The following is a 17,520-nucleotide window of genomic DNA, read 5'->3' as shown; positions in this document are numbered from 1 at the left end:
CAGAGAATGCGTTTAGCACAATTTCGGATGATGTTTTATGCGTACCTCCGGAATTAAACATGTATTTTCGCCAACATATTGAGGGTAAATTAAAGACATCACCAACTACAATGGTGTGAGTCGTGTATGTGTTTGAAGTCAAACTCAAGTTCTCAATGAATTTTTCATCAATTGTATCATCTGAATTATGAGGTCGGTGAAGGGATCCAATTATTATTTTATTCTTGTAGTCAACAATGACCTCTGCCCACTCTAACTTACAGGAAAAAACAACACAGTCACGGAACTACTGGAGTATTAGTCTGGTAGCGTTTCGCCGAGGAGTTCACAGAACAAAACTTTTCATCCCATCAGTATAGTTAAAAACAAAAATCATTGTAATATCCCGTGGTAGATGTACTGTCGCTGGTATGCTCACACACATTCATTACAACATTTAAAAAGTACAATAAAAGAAATGAAAGGTGCTTTTATTTATTTATAGAGCGAACTGGCGTACAACAAAGTATCTTTCTTTGTGAGTTGCATATATGAGAGAGGTTCTTGTCAGACACGTCGCTGGTGCTCACGTCACAGCAGTACGTCGTGACACCGATGCCTCTTACTGCTTTTTGAAACGCGCCTCGTACTTGCGCTTGTAGATACCAGTGGGGTCGTATTTCGCCTCCAGCTCCTTCCACTGATCCGGCCGGTTATCGATGAGGAAGTTGACAACTTTTTCAGCGCCGTCCTTCTGTTTCTCGCTGCACTTGGAACAGTCCGTCTGCAGGGCATCCGGCAGGTTGTCTGCACAAGGAAAACAGGAATGACAATTAGTCCTCCTGAAAGGGTGGCCGTGAAAACGTCCTCCGTTTCTCCTAAGTGTTAGGTGCTTGACAAGACACAGCAAAATAGCTTTGAAAGCGGAATTAGATGAAAGTTTAGAAATTACACTTCATAACAGGGCATGTTATTGCAAATAACCAAATAACAAACAATTGTACCTCCCGCCGGAGGTTCGAGTCCTCCCTCGGGCATGGGTGTTTGTGTTGTCCTTAGCGTAAGTTAGTCTAAGTTAGTTTAAGTAGTGTGTAAGTCTAGGGACCGATGACCTCAGCAGATTGGTCCCTTAGCAATTCACACACAGTTGAAACAATTGTAAATGGGTTGAAGACTGTTCATAAGTAGTTACTTACCAATAATACGACACTCTGGCTGTCACAATTTGTACTGTAATGTTTATTCCACACAGAGAACTTTGCAAAACTGAGTGATGTAGTTATATGGTATCTTGTGGTGAAGTTTGACACTTAACTTACGGTTTCTGCTTTGTTTTTAGTGTCATTCACGCTAACAGTTTTTTTTTATTTAATCACGGACTCTACAACAAACTTCTGAGCTGACTCAGGAGGAACGGACTAGACCTGCTGTGTATACGGAGACAAAGAACGTCTTAATCCCACGGGAATTTGGCGTCAACGACGGAAACAAGCGCCTGACGCCCTACTCCAGAAATTGAGGAGCATGAGACATACTATTCAGCGTGAAAACGCTCCTAGTCACTGCGTGATAGGTGTCATGTATAATTTTGGTATCTGAACCGATTGTGAGCGAGCAGCGATGTTGTAAAGCTGTATCGCGGAAGTTAGGTTCTTATCTTTGGTGTGCGCGAAGGTGCAGTGGCAGATAGTGGTTAGCTGTGTTAAAGTGAGGAAGCATTTGTAATTTTATGTTTCAAACGTCAAGTCTCAATTTATCGATGTGTTTAATTAAGATAATTATGTAATTGTAACTGGTCTGTGAAGTAGGAAGTGTAATGGAATCTTTTATTTACGTCAAGAGGAATTCTAAGGTAAGTTTTTTGAAGTCACTCTTTTATTATTAAAAAAAATGGCTCAGAGCACTGTGGGAGTTAACTTCTAAGGTCATCAGTCCCTTTAACTTAGAACTATATAAACCTAACTAACCTAAGGATATCACTCACATCCATGCCCGAAGCAGGATTCGAACCTGCGACCGTTGCCGTCACGCGGTTTCTGACTGTAGCGCCTAGAACCGCTCGGCCACTCTGGCCAGCTTTTATTACTGCAGCGCCATTTTTCACCTACTTTTCTCTTACAATTTTTAATTGATCATGGTTTTTTTCAAAAGTAGAAAAGGAACCAAATGTGTTCCGAAAATACTTCGATTTGCAACTTTCGACACCGTTCCTCACAAGCGTCTTCTAACCAAACTGCGTGCCTTCGGAGTATCGCCTCAGTTGTGCGACTGGATTCGTGATTTCCTGTCAGAAAGGTCACAGTTCGTAGTGATAGACGGAAAAGCCCCCTGGAAATCTAAAAATATGAAATCAATTTGACATCCCCAGACTGACATCCCCAGACTGAGTATTTGTGCTTCGTAGTGTTCAGCATTCACCGTCCGACCAGGCTGCAGCAGCTCATGGTCCGCAACACCGATGCAGACGCATTTCTCACTCACGTCAGAATCGTTGTCTTTGAATCTTCGAAACCCATTCCCGCACGTTACTTCCGGCACAGAGCGTGTTGTCCATACCCTTCCACAAGCGAACGATGACTTTCGCAACAGATTTCTTGAGATGAAAGCAGAAGAGAAACACTTCGTGCAAATGCTGTTTTGTTGGTACAATAGCCGACAAGAACAATGAAACACAAAGAATAACCGGTGCACCAGCAGTGACTTGAGTAAAACTATTTATCGTAGGTTTTACGTCAAAGTTCATTATTCACGCAGTTTATACTGTTCAAGACTCTTGCTGTCAGACTATTAACTTTTACATTATGAAAGTCTTCACTTTACATTCAATAATTATTACATCGTCCTGGACAAAGTAATGAGCGAATGGGAAGCTGAAGTCAGGAGACAAAACACCTGGAGACCAGTCACATTAGGAAGGAAAAGACTGGAAATCCCTTACCTAGCATTCGCAGACGACCTAGCGATACTGACCTATGACCCAACATCAGCAAAAACACAGATCGAAATCCTGAAAGAATGCGCCGAGAAAGTCGGCCTACAAATCTCTTTTGCAAAAACGCAAGTCCTAACAAGAGAAGGCGACGACATCACAACCAAGTACGGCAAAACTAAAGGGGTCACACACTTCAGATACCTAGGCGAAATCATCGAACCGACCGGAACAGAGAAACTGGCTTACGAAGACAGACAACAGAAGACACGGAAATCACTAGGCATGGTACGAAACGTCTACAACAAACAATGCATTTCCAGAAAAACCAAGATCAGACACTATAACACAGTGATCAAACCCGCCGTACTGTATGCCAGCGAAACACTAGCACTCAACAGGAAAATCAAAATTGAAGAAATCAAAAAAGGAGAACGCAAAATCATGAGGAAAATTTTAGGAGGAAGACCCACACCAGATGGCTACAGACTACAGAAGAACTCAACAGTAGAAGCATATTCGAACATCGAGAACGATATGAGAAAAAGGCGCCTTAAATTCTACGGACATTTAGATAGACTCCCTGAAACAAGACACACCAAGAAAATTCTAGAACACATCAAGACACTTAAAGTCTCGACACCCTGGATGGAAGGAGTCCGAAAAGACCTACAAGCAATTGGCACCACAAACACCACAGACAGAATCACCTTCCGAAAACACATAGACAATTGGGAAGTAAAGTCAGAAGCGCTAAAACAGCGGACCAAACAAGAATGGTCTGAGGAGAGAAAAGAGGCCCTCTCCAAGAGAATGAAGGAGTACTGGAAGGACAAGAAGAACAAGCCTTCAAAGTCATAAGCTTAACGATTTCCTTTTAAGGGAAAATCCGCCAACAATAATAATAATTATTATTATTACTGTAGTGGAGCTTTGTCTTCATATTACAACAGTACACGTTTCATTACGACAGTTCATACATTATTACATCCCAGATCTTACAGTCAGAAACAATACTTCAGTCTTGTTTTTATTTATTTAGATAAGTTTCAAGCGGACATAAAAATTTTCAGATTATCGTTGAATTGCCTTGCGGCGATGAAATTCAACCTCTCACAGTGCATAGCTCTTCCGGACAAGAGGGGCAAGACTTTACAGGAACTTTGCTTTATGAATTTTTTGTTCGTTTGTACGACAGACTGTTTCTCATAATTTTTATGTTTTGTTATGTTTGCACCAGATATCTTTAACCTAACCAGTTCTGTTTAAATACGCCATGGCCAACTCGCCTGCCTTGCAGGTATCTGAAAATATGATACTCAAAGTAAATAAGAGCGTTTTTCGTATATTGCGAATATGGAAGTCAAATCCAATAAAACGAAAACAAGAAATAATGAAAGTTACTTCACACACTTGACATACTTTTCCGAAGCCACTTCTGATATGCTGTTAATTTGACATGCAGTTCTATTTACAACACCCGTAGCTCACCCTCTACATGCTCCGCATAAAGTAGGGGCACAAATACATATTTTATCTCAGTAACTTAGACGTTTATTATTACAATCAAGTATGCTGTGACAGCCCCATGTCGACATGTAAGGGTATTGATGTTTAAACCACAAAGCACAATTCCTGCAACCTTGCCTTTCAACTTCAACGCATATGTCGGATACTTTTACGAAAAGTTTCGAATCTTTTCGTTTTTGCAACATGTGACTGGAGTCAGCTCAGACATGTACTGCTCACCACGTCCTTCAGGCAATGCTTAGTGTTGACGGAAGACGTCTGTTTGTTTCCCGTCAAAAACGAAATTCTTTTGAAAGCGGATTTTTACGTGTCCATTCGACAGAGTGGCCTCAAATTAGCCTAGTGTGATATTCAATTTTATATGGCCCGTATTGCCGGATGTTACAGATTAGATGCAGACTTGTTGATAAGTTCATTCATGACCATTTGTGTGCTAAGTCAATAGGATGTTCATCCGTTGTAACCATAACTAAGCAAATGCTTAAAATTTACGTCTCAAAAAAATTTTTGGACCTAGTCATAATAATTTATTTTTAGGTGATTAAACTTTGCGCTTAAGCACAAATTTTTCCTAGACAGGCCACACGTTGTAAGCACGTGATGTCTTCTTCATATCATGACCAACGAATACTTCATAAGTGTTAAGACAGTCGATCTAAGTACGTTCTGCACAGAATAACATATACGCCCTTTTCCTCAGCTGTACCTTTCTTTTATTTCACTTTACTAGTAGATTCAAGGTCAGGAGTTAGGTTCGCGTCTTGTCCCAACAGGTACCCATCAGACAGTTTATGCGCAGGCGCAAGGTATTGTGTCCGCCTAGGCGGGGCTCATGACCCCACTGTCAGTTCCAGTACAGCACTCGTGGCTGCCGCATCGAGGTCGCGAGGTGGGGCCGAGGCAGTTTCAGGTAAGTTTTTACAGTCTCACGATAGAATGAGATTTTCACTCTGCAGCGGAGTGTGCGCTGATATGAAACTTCCTGGCAGATTAAAACTGTGTGCCGGACCGAGATTCGAACTAGGGACCCTTGCCTTTCGCGGGCAAGTGCTCTACCAACTGAACTACCCAAGCACGACTCACGCTCCGTCCTCACTGCTTCACTTCTGCCAGTACCTCGTCTCCTACCTTCCAAACTTTACAGAAGCTCTCCTGCGAACCTTGCAGAACTAGCACTCCTTAAAGAAAGGATATTGCGGAGACATGGCTTATCTATGGCTAAGCCATGTCCCCGCAATATCCTTCGTGACGAACGAATCCGAAAGCTAAAGTAAGAGTATTATTTGTAGATGTAGCTTAATTTTTTTTATATTGGAAGAGGAAGTAAAATCTTAGAGACTAATTAAAATTTGATTACAGAAAAGTCTGGGTGCAGATACTTAGTGCATCCGGGGAGAAAATACATGTATTACTGCTCAGTATTCTATTCAGTTTCTACGATAGAGCCCCACCAGATGCATTTTATAGGCCTCACAGCGAATACCACGATTTTCAGGTGTAATCCTAGTGATCGAAACTTTTGTCTTCGAATAAATGGTTGCTACAGAGTGCATAGGAGTGATGTGCCCACTCTTGCACGGTCACGAGACAGCATATAAAAAGAAGATTACGTATTCGACCACTGTGGTGGTCACCACACAAGAAATGGTAGAAAAGCTTCATTGTATGTTGAAGAGAGATTGAAAAAGGCACGTGCTTGACGTAAATGATGTTACAGGCATACTTTTTTTAATGAAAAAAAAGGTGAACGTTACGGGAAACTTTTTTACCCAGAATCTAACTATATCCAGGAACAGTCCACAGGGCTTTTTGTGCAGGATCTACATTTACATCTATACTCCGCTAGCCACGTTGAGTGTGTGGTGGAGAGTGCATTTTACACCACTGTCATTCCCCATCTTTCCCAGTCCAGTCGCTAACACTTCGCTGGAATAACCGTTGCCTCCCTGTAGGCTCGAATCTCTCCAATTTTATCTTCACGGACGTACGCTCTAGGAACTTGACCATAATGTGATGCAGAATGCCTCTCTTGCAGCGTCTGCCACTGGATTTGGTTGATCATCTCTGCGACGCTTTCGTGCTTACTAAAGTAACTTGCAACGAAACGCGCAGCTATTCCTTGGATTTTTTCCGTTTTCTCTATCCGTCCTATCTAGTACGGATCTCATACTGATGAGCAATTTTCAGTATTGGTCGAAGGAGTGTTTGGTAAGTTACTTCCTTTGTTGATGAACGACATATCCTGAGGATTCTCAGTCTGGATCTGTCTTACTCGCGGTTAATTTTACGTGGTCGTACAATTTCAGATCGCTTCGTATCGATACTCCTACATATTTTAGAGGAGTAACTGCTTCCAATGATTGTTCTGCAGTTGTGTAATCATACAGTAAAGTGTTTTTCTGTGTATGTATTCGGAGTACGTTACATTTGTTTGTGTTGAGCGTCAATTGCCACTCCCTGCACCAGGTGTCAATCGTCTGCATGTCATCCTGCATTTCACTACAATTTTCTAGCATCGCTACCTGTCTGTATACAACGTCATCAGCGAAAAGCTTCATGAAACTTCCGACGCTGTCTACTACGTCATTTATAGATACTTCGAAAAGTAATGGTCATATCACACTTCCCTTCATAGGATTGGTCAACTTGGAAAAAGCGTTCGACAGTGTAAAATGGTGCAAGACGTTCGAAATTTTTAGAAAAATATGGGTAAGCTATAGGAAGAGACGGGTAATATACTATATGTGCAAGAGCCAAGAGAGAATAATAAAAGTGGACGGTCATGAAAGAAGTTCTCGGACTGAAATGAGTGTAAGGCAGGGAAGAAGCAGTCATGCAAATGAAAGAAAGGTTCAGGAGTGGAATTAAAATTCAAGGTGAAAGAATAATATCAATGATACGATTCACTTGTGACATTGCTATATTGAGTGAAAGTGAAGTACTACACCATCTGTTGAATGGAATGAACAGCCGAAGGAGTACAGAATATGGACAGAGAGTAAATCGAAGAAAGACAAAGTAATGAGAAGTAACAGGAAAGAGAGCAGCGAGGAACTTAACATCAGAATAGATGGTCACGAAGTAGATGAAGTTAAGGAATTCTACTATCTTCGCAGCAAAATAACCAATGACGGACGGAGCAAGGAGGAAATCAAAAGCAGACTAGCACTGACAAAAACGGCATTCCTGGCCAAGAGAAGTCTGCTAGTATCAAACATAAGCCTTAATTTGAGGAAGAAATTTCTGAAAATGTACGTTTGGTGCACAGCATTGTATGGTAGTGAAACGTGGTCTGTGGGAAATGTAGAAGAGAAAAGAATCGAAGCATTTGAGATGTGGTGCACAGGCGAATGCCAAGACTGATGACGTAGGGAATGAGGAGGTTCTGCGCAGAATCGGAAATATGTGGAAAAGACTGATAAGGAGAGGGGACAGGATGATGGATATCCGTTAAGACATCAGGGCATGCCTTCCATAGTACTAGAGGAAGCTGCAGAGGGCAAAAACCGTAGAGGGAGCCAGAGATTGGAATACATCCAGCAAATAATTGAGGACGTAGGTTGCAAGTGCTACTCTGAGATGAAGAGGTTGGCACAGCAGGGGAATTCGTGTCGGGCCGCATCAAACCACACAGAAGACTGAAGACTCAGAAGAGAAAAAAAAAAAAACACTCCCTTGGAGCAGATCCGAGGTTGCTTTCACATCTGAAGACATCTCCCCGTTCAGAATGAATTCGAGTATTCTGTTTGATAGAAACTCTTCAGTCCAGTCCCACTGTTGGGCTGATACTCCGTACGCTCATGTTTTGTTCATTAGGAGGGCGTGCGGAATAGTATCGAATGCCTTCTTGTGTCTACAGCTTTCTGTTCTCGTGGACGGACAGAGCAATCACTAAAATCGCGAGCAAAAGCGTTGTGAGAACTCATCTAAAAAAGATGGATGTATTGTCGCATGGGAAGATAGCGAGAACTACATTCTAGAATTCACAAAGTATAATCCTGTCGGATGACAAGAACGGAGGAGAATCCACGACTACCTTCTAAAGTGCTGCGTTACGAGGTCGTCTTAACCAGAGTTTGATTTTACTACGACCTCGACTGACACACAGGAAAGTGTTCTTTGTCTTGAACATCGCTTCAGTAAACACTGTGGCGCCTAAAATGGTGATCAGTTGGGATTCGAAATGGTTTCTCGTCTAGCTGTTTCTCTTGACATAGAGCTTAAGTGATTACTTCCTGTGACCTACCTTGAAAGTTGCCCTCGTCAAACGATGAAGCGATATTTACAGACAGTTTAATTTTAAAAGGCTGACAAACCCAACTTCCACGACAGCACGAAAAAATTGCAGTACCGCTGCGTACAGCCTTGGCAGGAGAGTATATTGTGAAGCAGAAACGAATTCTACATCGCTTTATTATCATAATTTTCAGTCTGCACTAGTACACCGTCTAAATGGAAATTTTATGTCTGCGTCTACATAATGTACCGTACATTTCTTGACTGCGGGTACATTCCACCACTATTTGTCACTCTCTGACCTATATATACACCTGTAGTCCAAAGGTCATTGTACGGTGTGCGGCGGATGGAACAAACTTCACCCTTATTCCAGGACATGCCATGGAGACACCAGAACCGTTGCATATTGCATTTCTATTTTTACCCACACGGCTTCAAGAAAACAGCGTCGTGTGTCTTATAGAGACTCCCATTATACTTCACCGAGCATTTCCGTTACACTTTCCTATGACGTATTACAATCCTAGTAATAGTCTCCGAATTCCTTCGATGTTTTCTGTTGTGCTCGCTGGACAAGGACTCGAAAAAACTGGACTAATAGCCCAGAGCAGGCCACGCCTGGGTTTCGTACTGGATTTTGTTTAAAGATGCATCCGATATATTAGAGTATTATTATATAATCTACGTCTTCCATTCACCTTTTCTAAAAGGTATGCTATAAAGAACACATCTTTTGACTGCTTGATGATACAAAATTTCTTGATGAAATTAATAATTTATACAGTATTGCAATTTAAGTTACGAAACCTCTTCAGTATTAACACGATCCACTTTAGACCCTAAAAATTCTATTAGCAAATTGCTTCAGCCTTCACAGTCCACTGTTAATACCCTAATTATGACCTCAGCCCAAATGCCATACCACACAGTCCCTCGCAGATGTAATGAGTTCGCCAAATCCTGCAATTCTGCTCGCCGGTCGTTGTAGCCTAGAGGTTCTAGGCGCATCAATCCGGAACCGCGGTACTGCTACGGTCGCAGGTTCGAATCCTGCCTCGGGCATGGATGTGTGTGATGTCCTTAGGTTAGTTAGGTTTAAGTAGTTCTAAGTCTATGGGACTGATGACCTTAGATGTTAAGTCCCAAAGTGCTCAGAGCCATTTTGCAATTCTGTTCGCCCGAGAAGTAATTCAACAGAAAGTGTAACTCATCAGTGAACATTTTTTTCTTGATGAAATTGTTGTCCGCTCTCTGTTTCAGTTCTTGTGTCAGTAGGATTTTATAGGCGCAATGGGGAGAATCTGCTTTCAGAATTCGTTCCATGCTGGTTCTGGGAGTATCAGTTGTTGCGGACGTTGGCGAAAGGATTCCACCGGAGTTGCAGCACATTGTCTCTCATTAAGGCGCTGTTTTCCGCATTACATCTAACACGAGGAACTCCCGAGGGTTTAATTTCAACCGCAGGACCGGTTTTCTCAAATTTAGCAATCATTCTCGTCACAGTCGACTTATTCGGTAAATTATGTTGACCAAACAGTCTACGAAGTTTGTGAATGGTCTCTGCACAACATTCACCACATCTGAAATAAGTTTTCATTGTGATAAAAACGCTCTGTCGTGCAGCACTATACTACAAACCACAAAGAAAACAGGTGAAAATCGTGGATTCAATTCTGCCAGTTCGCTATAATAGAAATGGCAGGTATTTGAAAAATTTTTTCTTTATGGGACACCGCAACTGATTTCGTGTGTTTTGCTCATTCCATTTTGTTTAGAAATATTTCATCTAGATATTTGAACAGTGCCACAAGCTCGAAAGGTACACCACTAACCCTGAGGTCGGATACTTTCTTTTTACTATGGACATTATTTTACTTTTTTTTTCATATTTAAAGATATCTGACATTTAGTATCACTTGTACTTATCCTTACGGAACAACAATACTTTCAGGTAGACAGTAGCAACATCTGCCTAAAGCCCCTGTCTGCTAATCCAATACGTTCATGGATATTGAGAACACTAATTAAAGCCGGCCGGAGTGGCCGTGCGATTCTGGGCGCTGCAGTCTGGAACCGAGCAGGTTCGAATCCTGCCTCGGGCATGGATGTGTGAGATGTCCTTAGGTTAGTTAGGTTTAATTAGTTCTAAGTTCTAGGCGACTGATGACCTCAGAAGTGAAGTCGCATAGTGCTCAGAGCCATTTGAACCATTTTGAACACTAATTATTATAATACAACATTTACGTTGGGCATACTTGACGATGTGGGTAAATGTTTTTCGCTGCGTACTGTGTCATTCTGGGCTCTGTCCGCAGAAGTAGTCCCTAATTTTTAAATATGGAGCAATTAATCTCTCCGGCAGCATATTTTACTTCTATTCATGGATGATAAATATTGACCTTACATTTTCAGATATTGTATCTACATAAAAAGCCTACACACCAGCTAAACCAACTTGCATTTAAGAGTAATTCTGTTCCTGACATACATAAACAATTTAGGAGACAATCTGAGCGGGTCTCTTACATTGTTTGCAGATGATGCTGTCGTTTGTCTTCATGTAAAGTCATTAGTGATCAAAACGAGTTGCAAAATCATTTAGAGCAGACGTCTGTATGGTGAAACTGACTCTAAATTACGAAAAGTATGAATTCATCCACGTGAACACTAAAAAGAATGCGCTAAATTTCCGTTACAAGATAATCACACAAATATAAAGGCTGTATGTTCAACTAAATACTTAGGGATTACAATGATAAATAACTTACTTTGGAACGATCACATTGATAGTGCTGCGGGGAAAGCAAACCAAAGATTGCTGTTTATTGGCAGAACACTTAGAAAATGTAATAGGTCTATTAAAGAGACTGCTTACACTACGTTTGTCCGTCCTTTTCTGGAGTACAGCTGTGCGGTGTGAGATCCGCATCAGCTACGTTCGACGGAGCACAACGAAAAAGTCACAGAAGGCAGCTCGTTTTGTATTATCGCGAAATAAGGGAGAAAGTGCGACGGATACGTTGTACGAATTGGGGTGGCAGTCATTAAAACAAAGTAGTTTTTCGCTGTTGCAGGACCTTCTCATGAAATTTCAATCACCAACTCTCTCCTCAGAGCGTGAAACTATTTTTTTGGTGCTTACCTACATAGGGAGGAGTAATCATCATAATAAAAAATAGAAGTCAGTGATCGTACGGAAAGATTTAAGCGTTAGATTTTCCCAGCTCGAGAGTGAAACGGTAGAGAAGTAGCTTAAAGGTGGTTCGATGAACCCTCTGCCAGGCACTTTATTGTGAATTGCTGAGTAACTGTATAGATGTAGACGTAGCTACAGATCAGGCACATTTATATGTCAAAATCAGACAATACTAAATAATCTAATGTACGAAGAAATGCTGCGCGGGATTATCCGAGCGGTCCAAGGCGCTGCAGTCATGGACTGTGCGGCTGTCCCGGCAGAGGTTCGAGTCCTCCCTCGGTCATGGGTGTGTGTGTTTGTCCTTAGGATAATTCAGGTTAAGTAGTGTGTAAGCTTAGGGACTGATGACCTTAGCAGTTACGTCCCATAAGATTTCACACACATTTGAACATTTGTAGGAAGAAATGCCCCTTTCTCCCCCCCCCCCCCCCAATCTCTCTCTCTCTCTCGACTTACTATCAGTTTCTCTCCGTTCCTTCGATACGTTAATGAGGCTGTCCTCGAACATAGTTGCATTAACATCTACGGGTAAAGCAAGTTTCTGTTTCTCGCAACAACGCTCTGCCATGTATTTTGTCTCCTGGTTGTGCTAGTTCAACTACGTTTTTTTTATTTTTTTTCCGAGCTTCTGCTGAGTTTTGAGAGAGTAGACTGGAACTTGGGGTAACCTGTAACAAAGAGTAGGTGCGCGAAACCTATTCCTTTAACTGAATTTTTGGAGTATTATGTAGGCAGGTCAGTGACCTGGTTTCGAGTCCCATTCCACAGTGTAGTGCTCGCATATGATGAATGTCCAACAGCACATGTCGATTGATGTTCATTCTCTCACCTGACTGTTTGTTCGGAATGAATTACATATGACCTTAAAACGAATATTGTTGTCAAGAATTTTCCTGTCCTGTGTTCCGCTGATCTTGACGGTTAGCGTATTTAACACCACGGAACAGTTCATTTCTCCCTTATTCATGCAATGCACGAAACTTCCTTTACTTTTCTCCGTATTCACATTGCTGGTCTATAGCAAGTAACTGCTTCACGTGGCACACGCTAAATTGAGGCTATTGTTGATTACGAAATAACTCGTGTATGCGACAGTTGCGGTAATATTTTGCGAACTGCTCCGATGCGTTAACGTTTGGCCTGCTGCGCTTTCGTTTCGCATGGCTGCACCGTTTTCAAACTCGTATCCACATCACATCACACTACTGAGTTAATGGTAATGGCACAGCGTTCGTTATGTGAAATTGACTTTACACTATTGGGTTGTCAAGTTTATTTTCAAAATTCACGCGACAAACGCCAATTTTCATGTACTTTCTGTCGTGGTCTGATTACCATATATTATTGCTTAACAAGCATGACACCGATTGAAATACAGGTTAACCGCATCTGCAGAAGTTGTTTATTTGCTCGATTCATGAATCGACGAACCATTTAAGCGAACACCGGTCAAATAATTAATAGCGATTTAAACGCGGTAAGTACCGCGCGAGGCTGATGGCTGAGTGCTATATATAGAGTTCCCGCTCTCTGGAGAAACGAGGTTCAAATGCCTCCTGTGGTTCCCCTAATATACTCTGGTTCTTTCAAGTCATCACGGCTATCGTTTCTTTCCTCCTCTTTCTCCATCCTACTTGGTTCTCCACATCTAAGTTGATGACAAGATCGACTACCTTTTGCTGTGGTAACAATAATGTATCATCTCGTATCGTAACGAAACGTTATCGACATTTCGAAGGACTCGATAATGACAAAGAAGTCTGCTATAGTATCAAAGACAAAAAGTGAAGTGCTTTCCTGAACTCATAGATGTTAGAATTTCTAACACGGAGAACTGGGAAGCGCACTAAAAACACAGAATCTATATCGTGCAAACATTCTTCTTAACCCTGTCATCTCTTTGCATCGTTTTATTTATAATGTTCACGACGTCTTTAGAGTATTTTTGACAATTTAAGGTCGCAGTTGAAGCCAGAAACGAAGCATCTAATTAATCTCTTACATAAAGTTTCCCATTATTGTCAACAATGATGGTTTGGAACCATAGTTACCGTGCGCGGCCGCTCGCACGAAGTTAGTTGGCGTTTAACCTTTGCCCTCTTTCTGACGCAGTACCAAGTCGTCAGAGATTTTGCACCGATGCTACAGCTGCCGACGTTTCGAGGTAAAGATGTTGTTGACTCACAGTTTCAACCAATCCATTTAAATCGCATAACCGAAATACGTACTGAGTCACAAAATCAGATTCCCAGGAGGTAGTTTCGTGTATGTATGAAATTGGTAATTTGCGAATGCGACAAATATTTGCAGTTTATGTAGTTTGTCTTGTAAATAAGAATTATCGAAATTCTCTGTTGCAACTCAATTTTTATTATTATTTTTAACCAAACATATTTTATCTAACTGCATTTTGCCTCATCAGTGCTCTACAAAAATATCTCGTTTGCTTAGCTACAAATATTTTGTTTTGATGTTCACACATGAGTATCATAGAAATGCTTCGCGAACTCAAGCAAATCATTGGAGAGAAGACCACGTTCTTTTCGTGGAGCACTATTTAGAACCGACATTTGCGGCTGACTACAGAACAATTCTGTTGTTGCCAATGCAAATTTGGTATAAGAACTGCGAAGACAAGATAAGAGAAATTACGGCTTGTACATTAGCATACAGACAGTCGTTTTTCCCTCGCTCAATTTGCGGAGTATGTATGCAGACGTAGATTTTAGAAAAATATGCAAAGTCTTAGAAAATTTCAAAAGAGTATATATTTACATTTGTAATATCACTGGAAGAGGGCAACAGTTAGTGTATTACTTTTAACTATAAAGTTTATTTCAGTGAATTCTCGCATTAACTGTTTAATGGTTCTACTGGTTTCGAGTTACTGGCCTACATCAATAGCCCTATATTCTTATAGCGTTACAGGGCTATAGCGCTAACGATAATGACTAGCCCTATATTTACAGCATTATAGGGATATATCGTTATTGACAATAAATACCCCATATTTTAAAGGGTTGCAGGGCTTTAGGGCTATTGATAGTGACCAGTCGAAAACAGTATAACCATTAAACAATTTATGCCAGAATTCACTGAAATAAAATGTATAGCATCAAAGTCACTTAATTTTTCAATTTTACGGGCTAACGTTCAAGTAAAGGTACATCATTCATATGGAAGCTTCCTACAGAGCTGACTTCGAAAAAAAAAAAAAAAAATCTCGTTCGAATGGGAAATTTCAGTTAGTTAGCTTTTTCTTTTTTAAAGAAAAAGTTTACGGGTGAGATCGTTTGCTTGAAGCAATGTGAAAAAATCACCATACCGTGACTAGGATCCAGAAGCCATCTCGCTAGGTGAAAGTCCCTTAAGCCGTTTGCTTTGTATTTAGCACATACCAAAGAGAAACGTAAGCAGCAGGAGAGTAGCAAAAAAGATATATTGCGTTAGAAGTGGTGTCAAAAATTATTTGTATAGAGTGTAGAGGCAATATATTTGTAGCTAAAGTTTGGGGAACTAGTACCCCGAGAAACAGCCTACTCGTACGACATGCGATAAGGCATCCAGGAGTAGTCGGTTTGGCGATAGAGGAGACACGAAATGAGGATCTCTGTTTGGGACGAACGTACTGGAGTTACTATGAAAGATCGTAAATAGCGTTAGTACATATCAGCGCGTTTGAGTAGGGCTTTGTGCCTGAGATCTAGGAGTCGATGGAGTCGCTCGGGAGATGTCTCCTGGTAAACATCTATGTTAAACCACGGTCATCAAATTTGCACCAAAATGAATAAATTCGAGCGTTTCATCGGTTCTCGTGTCGTTGACGAAAGGCGGCTATAGCATTGAGTATGTTGTGAAAGTCTGTACTTTGGGAGTGGTTTCTTCTAGGAGATACTCGCGTGTGAACATTTCATGTCGTACCTAAACTCAGCGTGGCGTATTTCGTGCAGATTAGGAGTCATTATGGTGAGCACTTCTTTACAAGAAGCCTACTAGACGACTAACTGTATTAACTCGTAAGTAGTCGTGGGTCAGTGACTGTTAAGGGACGTTCAAAATAACGGGTCAGACTAAATATCTTCTGGCTGCTTTCGGGTGTGAACGTGTAACGCAGATAGTAACAATCCATAATTCATGTTGGGATATTAAATATGGACTTGATATCCACTTTCCGCGTTTTAAAGGCAATAAACCAACTTAAAAGAAAGTTTAGACATTTTTTCAAACGAGTCATGAAGGAACCCCGAACGCTTGATAGTTTAACTAAAATTCAGCTACTGCCCATGGATTGGAGTTATGTGGCATTTGCGTGGTAGCTATTTAGTCGAATTTTCGTCAACGCTGCTTTTGTCGACTAAACTGCTATATACCATCGCAGAGTGAAGCGTTCAAAAAAATGGCACTATGGGACTTAACTTCTGAGGTCATCAGTCCCCTAGAACTACTTAAACCTAACTAACCTAAGGACATCACACACATCCATGCTCGAGGCAGGATTCGAACCTGCGAGCGTAGCGCTCGCGCGGTTCCATACTGTAGCGCCTAGAACCGCTCGGCCATTCCGGCCGGCGGAGTGAAGGGGCAAACAACGTGGAACATATCCAGGTAGGTGGACTGATCGTTTAAAGGACAGTCTGAGACCAAGATGCCCCAGCGCAATGTGAAGGACAGGATCAAACCAGGAGGAGGCTGGTGATAGTGAAAGAAGAAGAACAAAAGGATCAGACTTACATCAAGAATACAGGCGTCATTCCGAGTAGTAACTACTGATTTCCATCGGACAACCAAGTAAAGAAATAGTGGGTCTATTGCTAAGTGACTGAAGTACACTGCGTGTCATAACAGTGCATAGCAACACAAATGAGTATCTCACTTAATACTGAAATTGGCGTTATTGGTGTGCTGCATTGCGTGTATGAGGGAGTTGTGAGAGCGTTTCCATGACAAAATAATACACTAGGAGAAACAAGAGTAAAGTAGGTTAAAGGTTAACCTCTCATCGATGTCAAGGTGAGTGATAAGAAAAATAGCTCTTTTTTTAAGAATAAAGGATATGAATCAACTACAGCATTCCATAAAGAGCAGTTCCGGCATTGCTCAGAAGTCTTCCAGGATATACGCTCAAAATCTGTAGGTCAATCTGAATATCGATTCAAAGCCGACTGCCCCTCCTCCCCCCCCCCCCCCCTCCCTACAAACACCGTCCACTTTCGACCACAATAGCTGAAGCATTGCTACACTTTACTTGTTGACAAATTAGTTTATATTTGCATTTCCGTTTCTACTTATGATACACGATAATCGTTGTTCACACCTTTGTTCTTCTGAAATGTCTTATCGTACTTGGCTCGGTGTATATATGTAATGACTGAAAATAGCAATACAAAATTGTTTTATTTGTTGGGTAGCTTCATCATCATCATATCATCATCATCTTGGACAGTTTCCAGCATCTGGCCGGGTCTGTGTGGAACATAGGGCTCCTCATCGTCTTCTGTCTTGCCACCATCTCTCCGTCTTCACCTTGGTCCAGTCTTCTCCTTTCTTCTGGAGGCATTCCTCTACTCCTTTCAGCCATCTGTCTCTCGGTGTTCCTCTTGGTCTCTTTCCTTCCAGTTTCATCTCCGTGTTCACCTTGGTCCAG

At 41.4% G+C, this 17,520-nt stretch overlaps 1 protein-coding gene across 1 annotated transcript in view; it reads right to left on the bottom strand.

Moving 5' to 3' along the window:
• Positions 1-601: 601 nt before the first annotated feature.
• The window catches only part of LOC126485038 (ejaculatory bulb-specific protein 3-like), a 28,314-nt gene continuing 11,395 nt past the window's right edge, over positions 602-17,520 (bottom strand). Inside the window, exon 2 of the mRNA XM_050108643.1 lies at positions 602-786. Within this exon, the coding sequence (XP_049964600.1) occupies positions 602-786 (185 nt within the window). The remainder of the gene's footprint in view (positions 787-17,520) is intronic.

The sequence above is a fragment of the Schistocerca serialis genome, chromosome 6 (genome assembly GCF_023864345.2).
Source record: "Schistocerca serialis cubense isolate TAMUIC-IGC-003099 chromosome 6, iqSchSeri2.2, whole genome shotgun sequence".
Lineage (NCBI taxonomy): Eukaryota > Metazoa > Arthropoda > Insecta > Orthoptera > Acrididae > Schistocerca > Schistocerca serialis.
The sequence above is the reverse complement of the archived record's forward strand: the minus strand, read 5'-3'. Positions and strand labels throughout refer to the sequence as shown.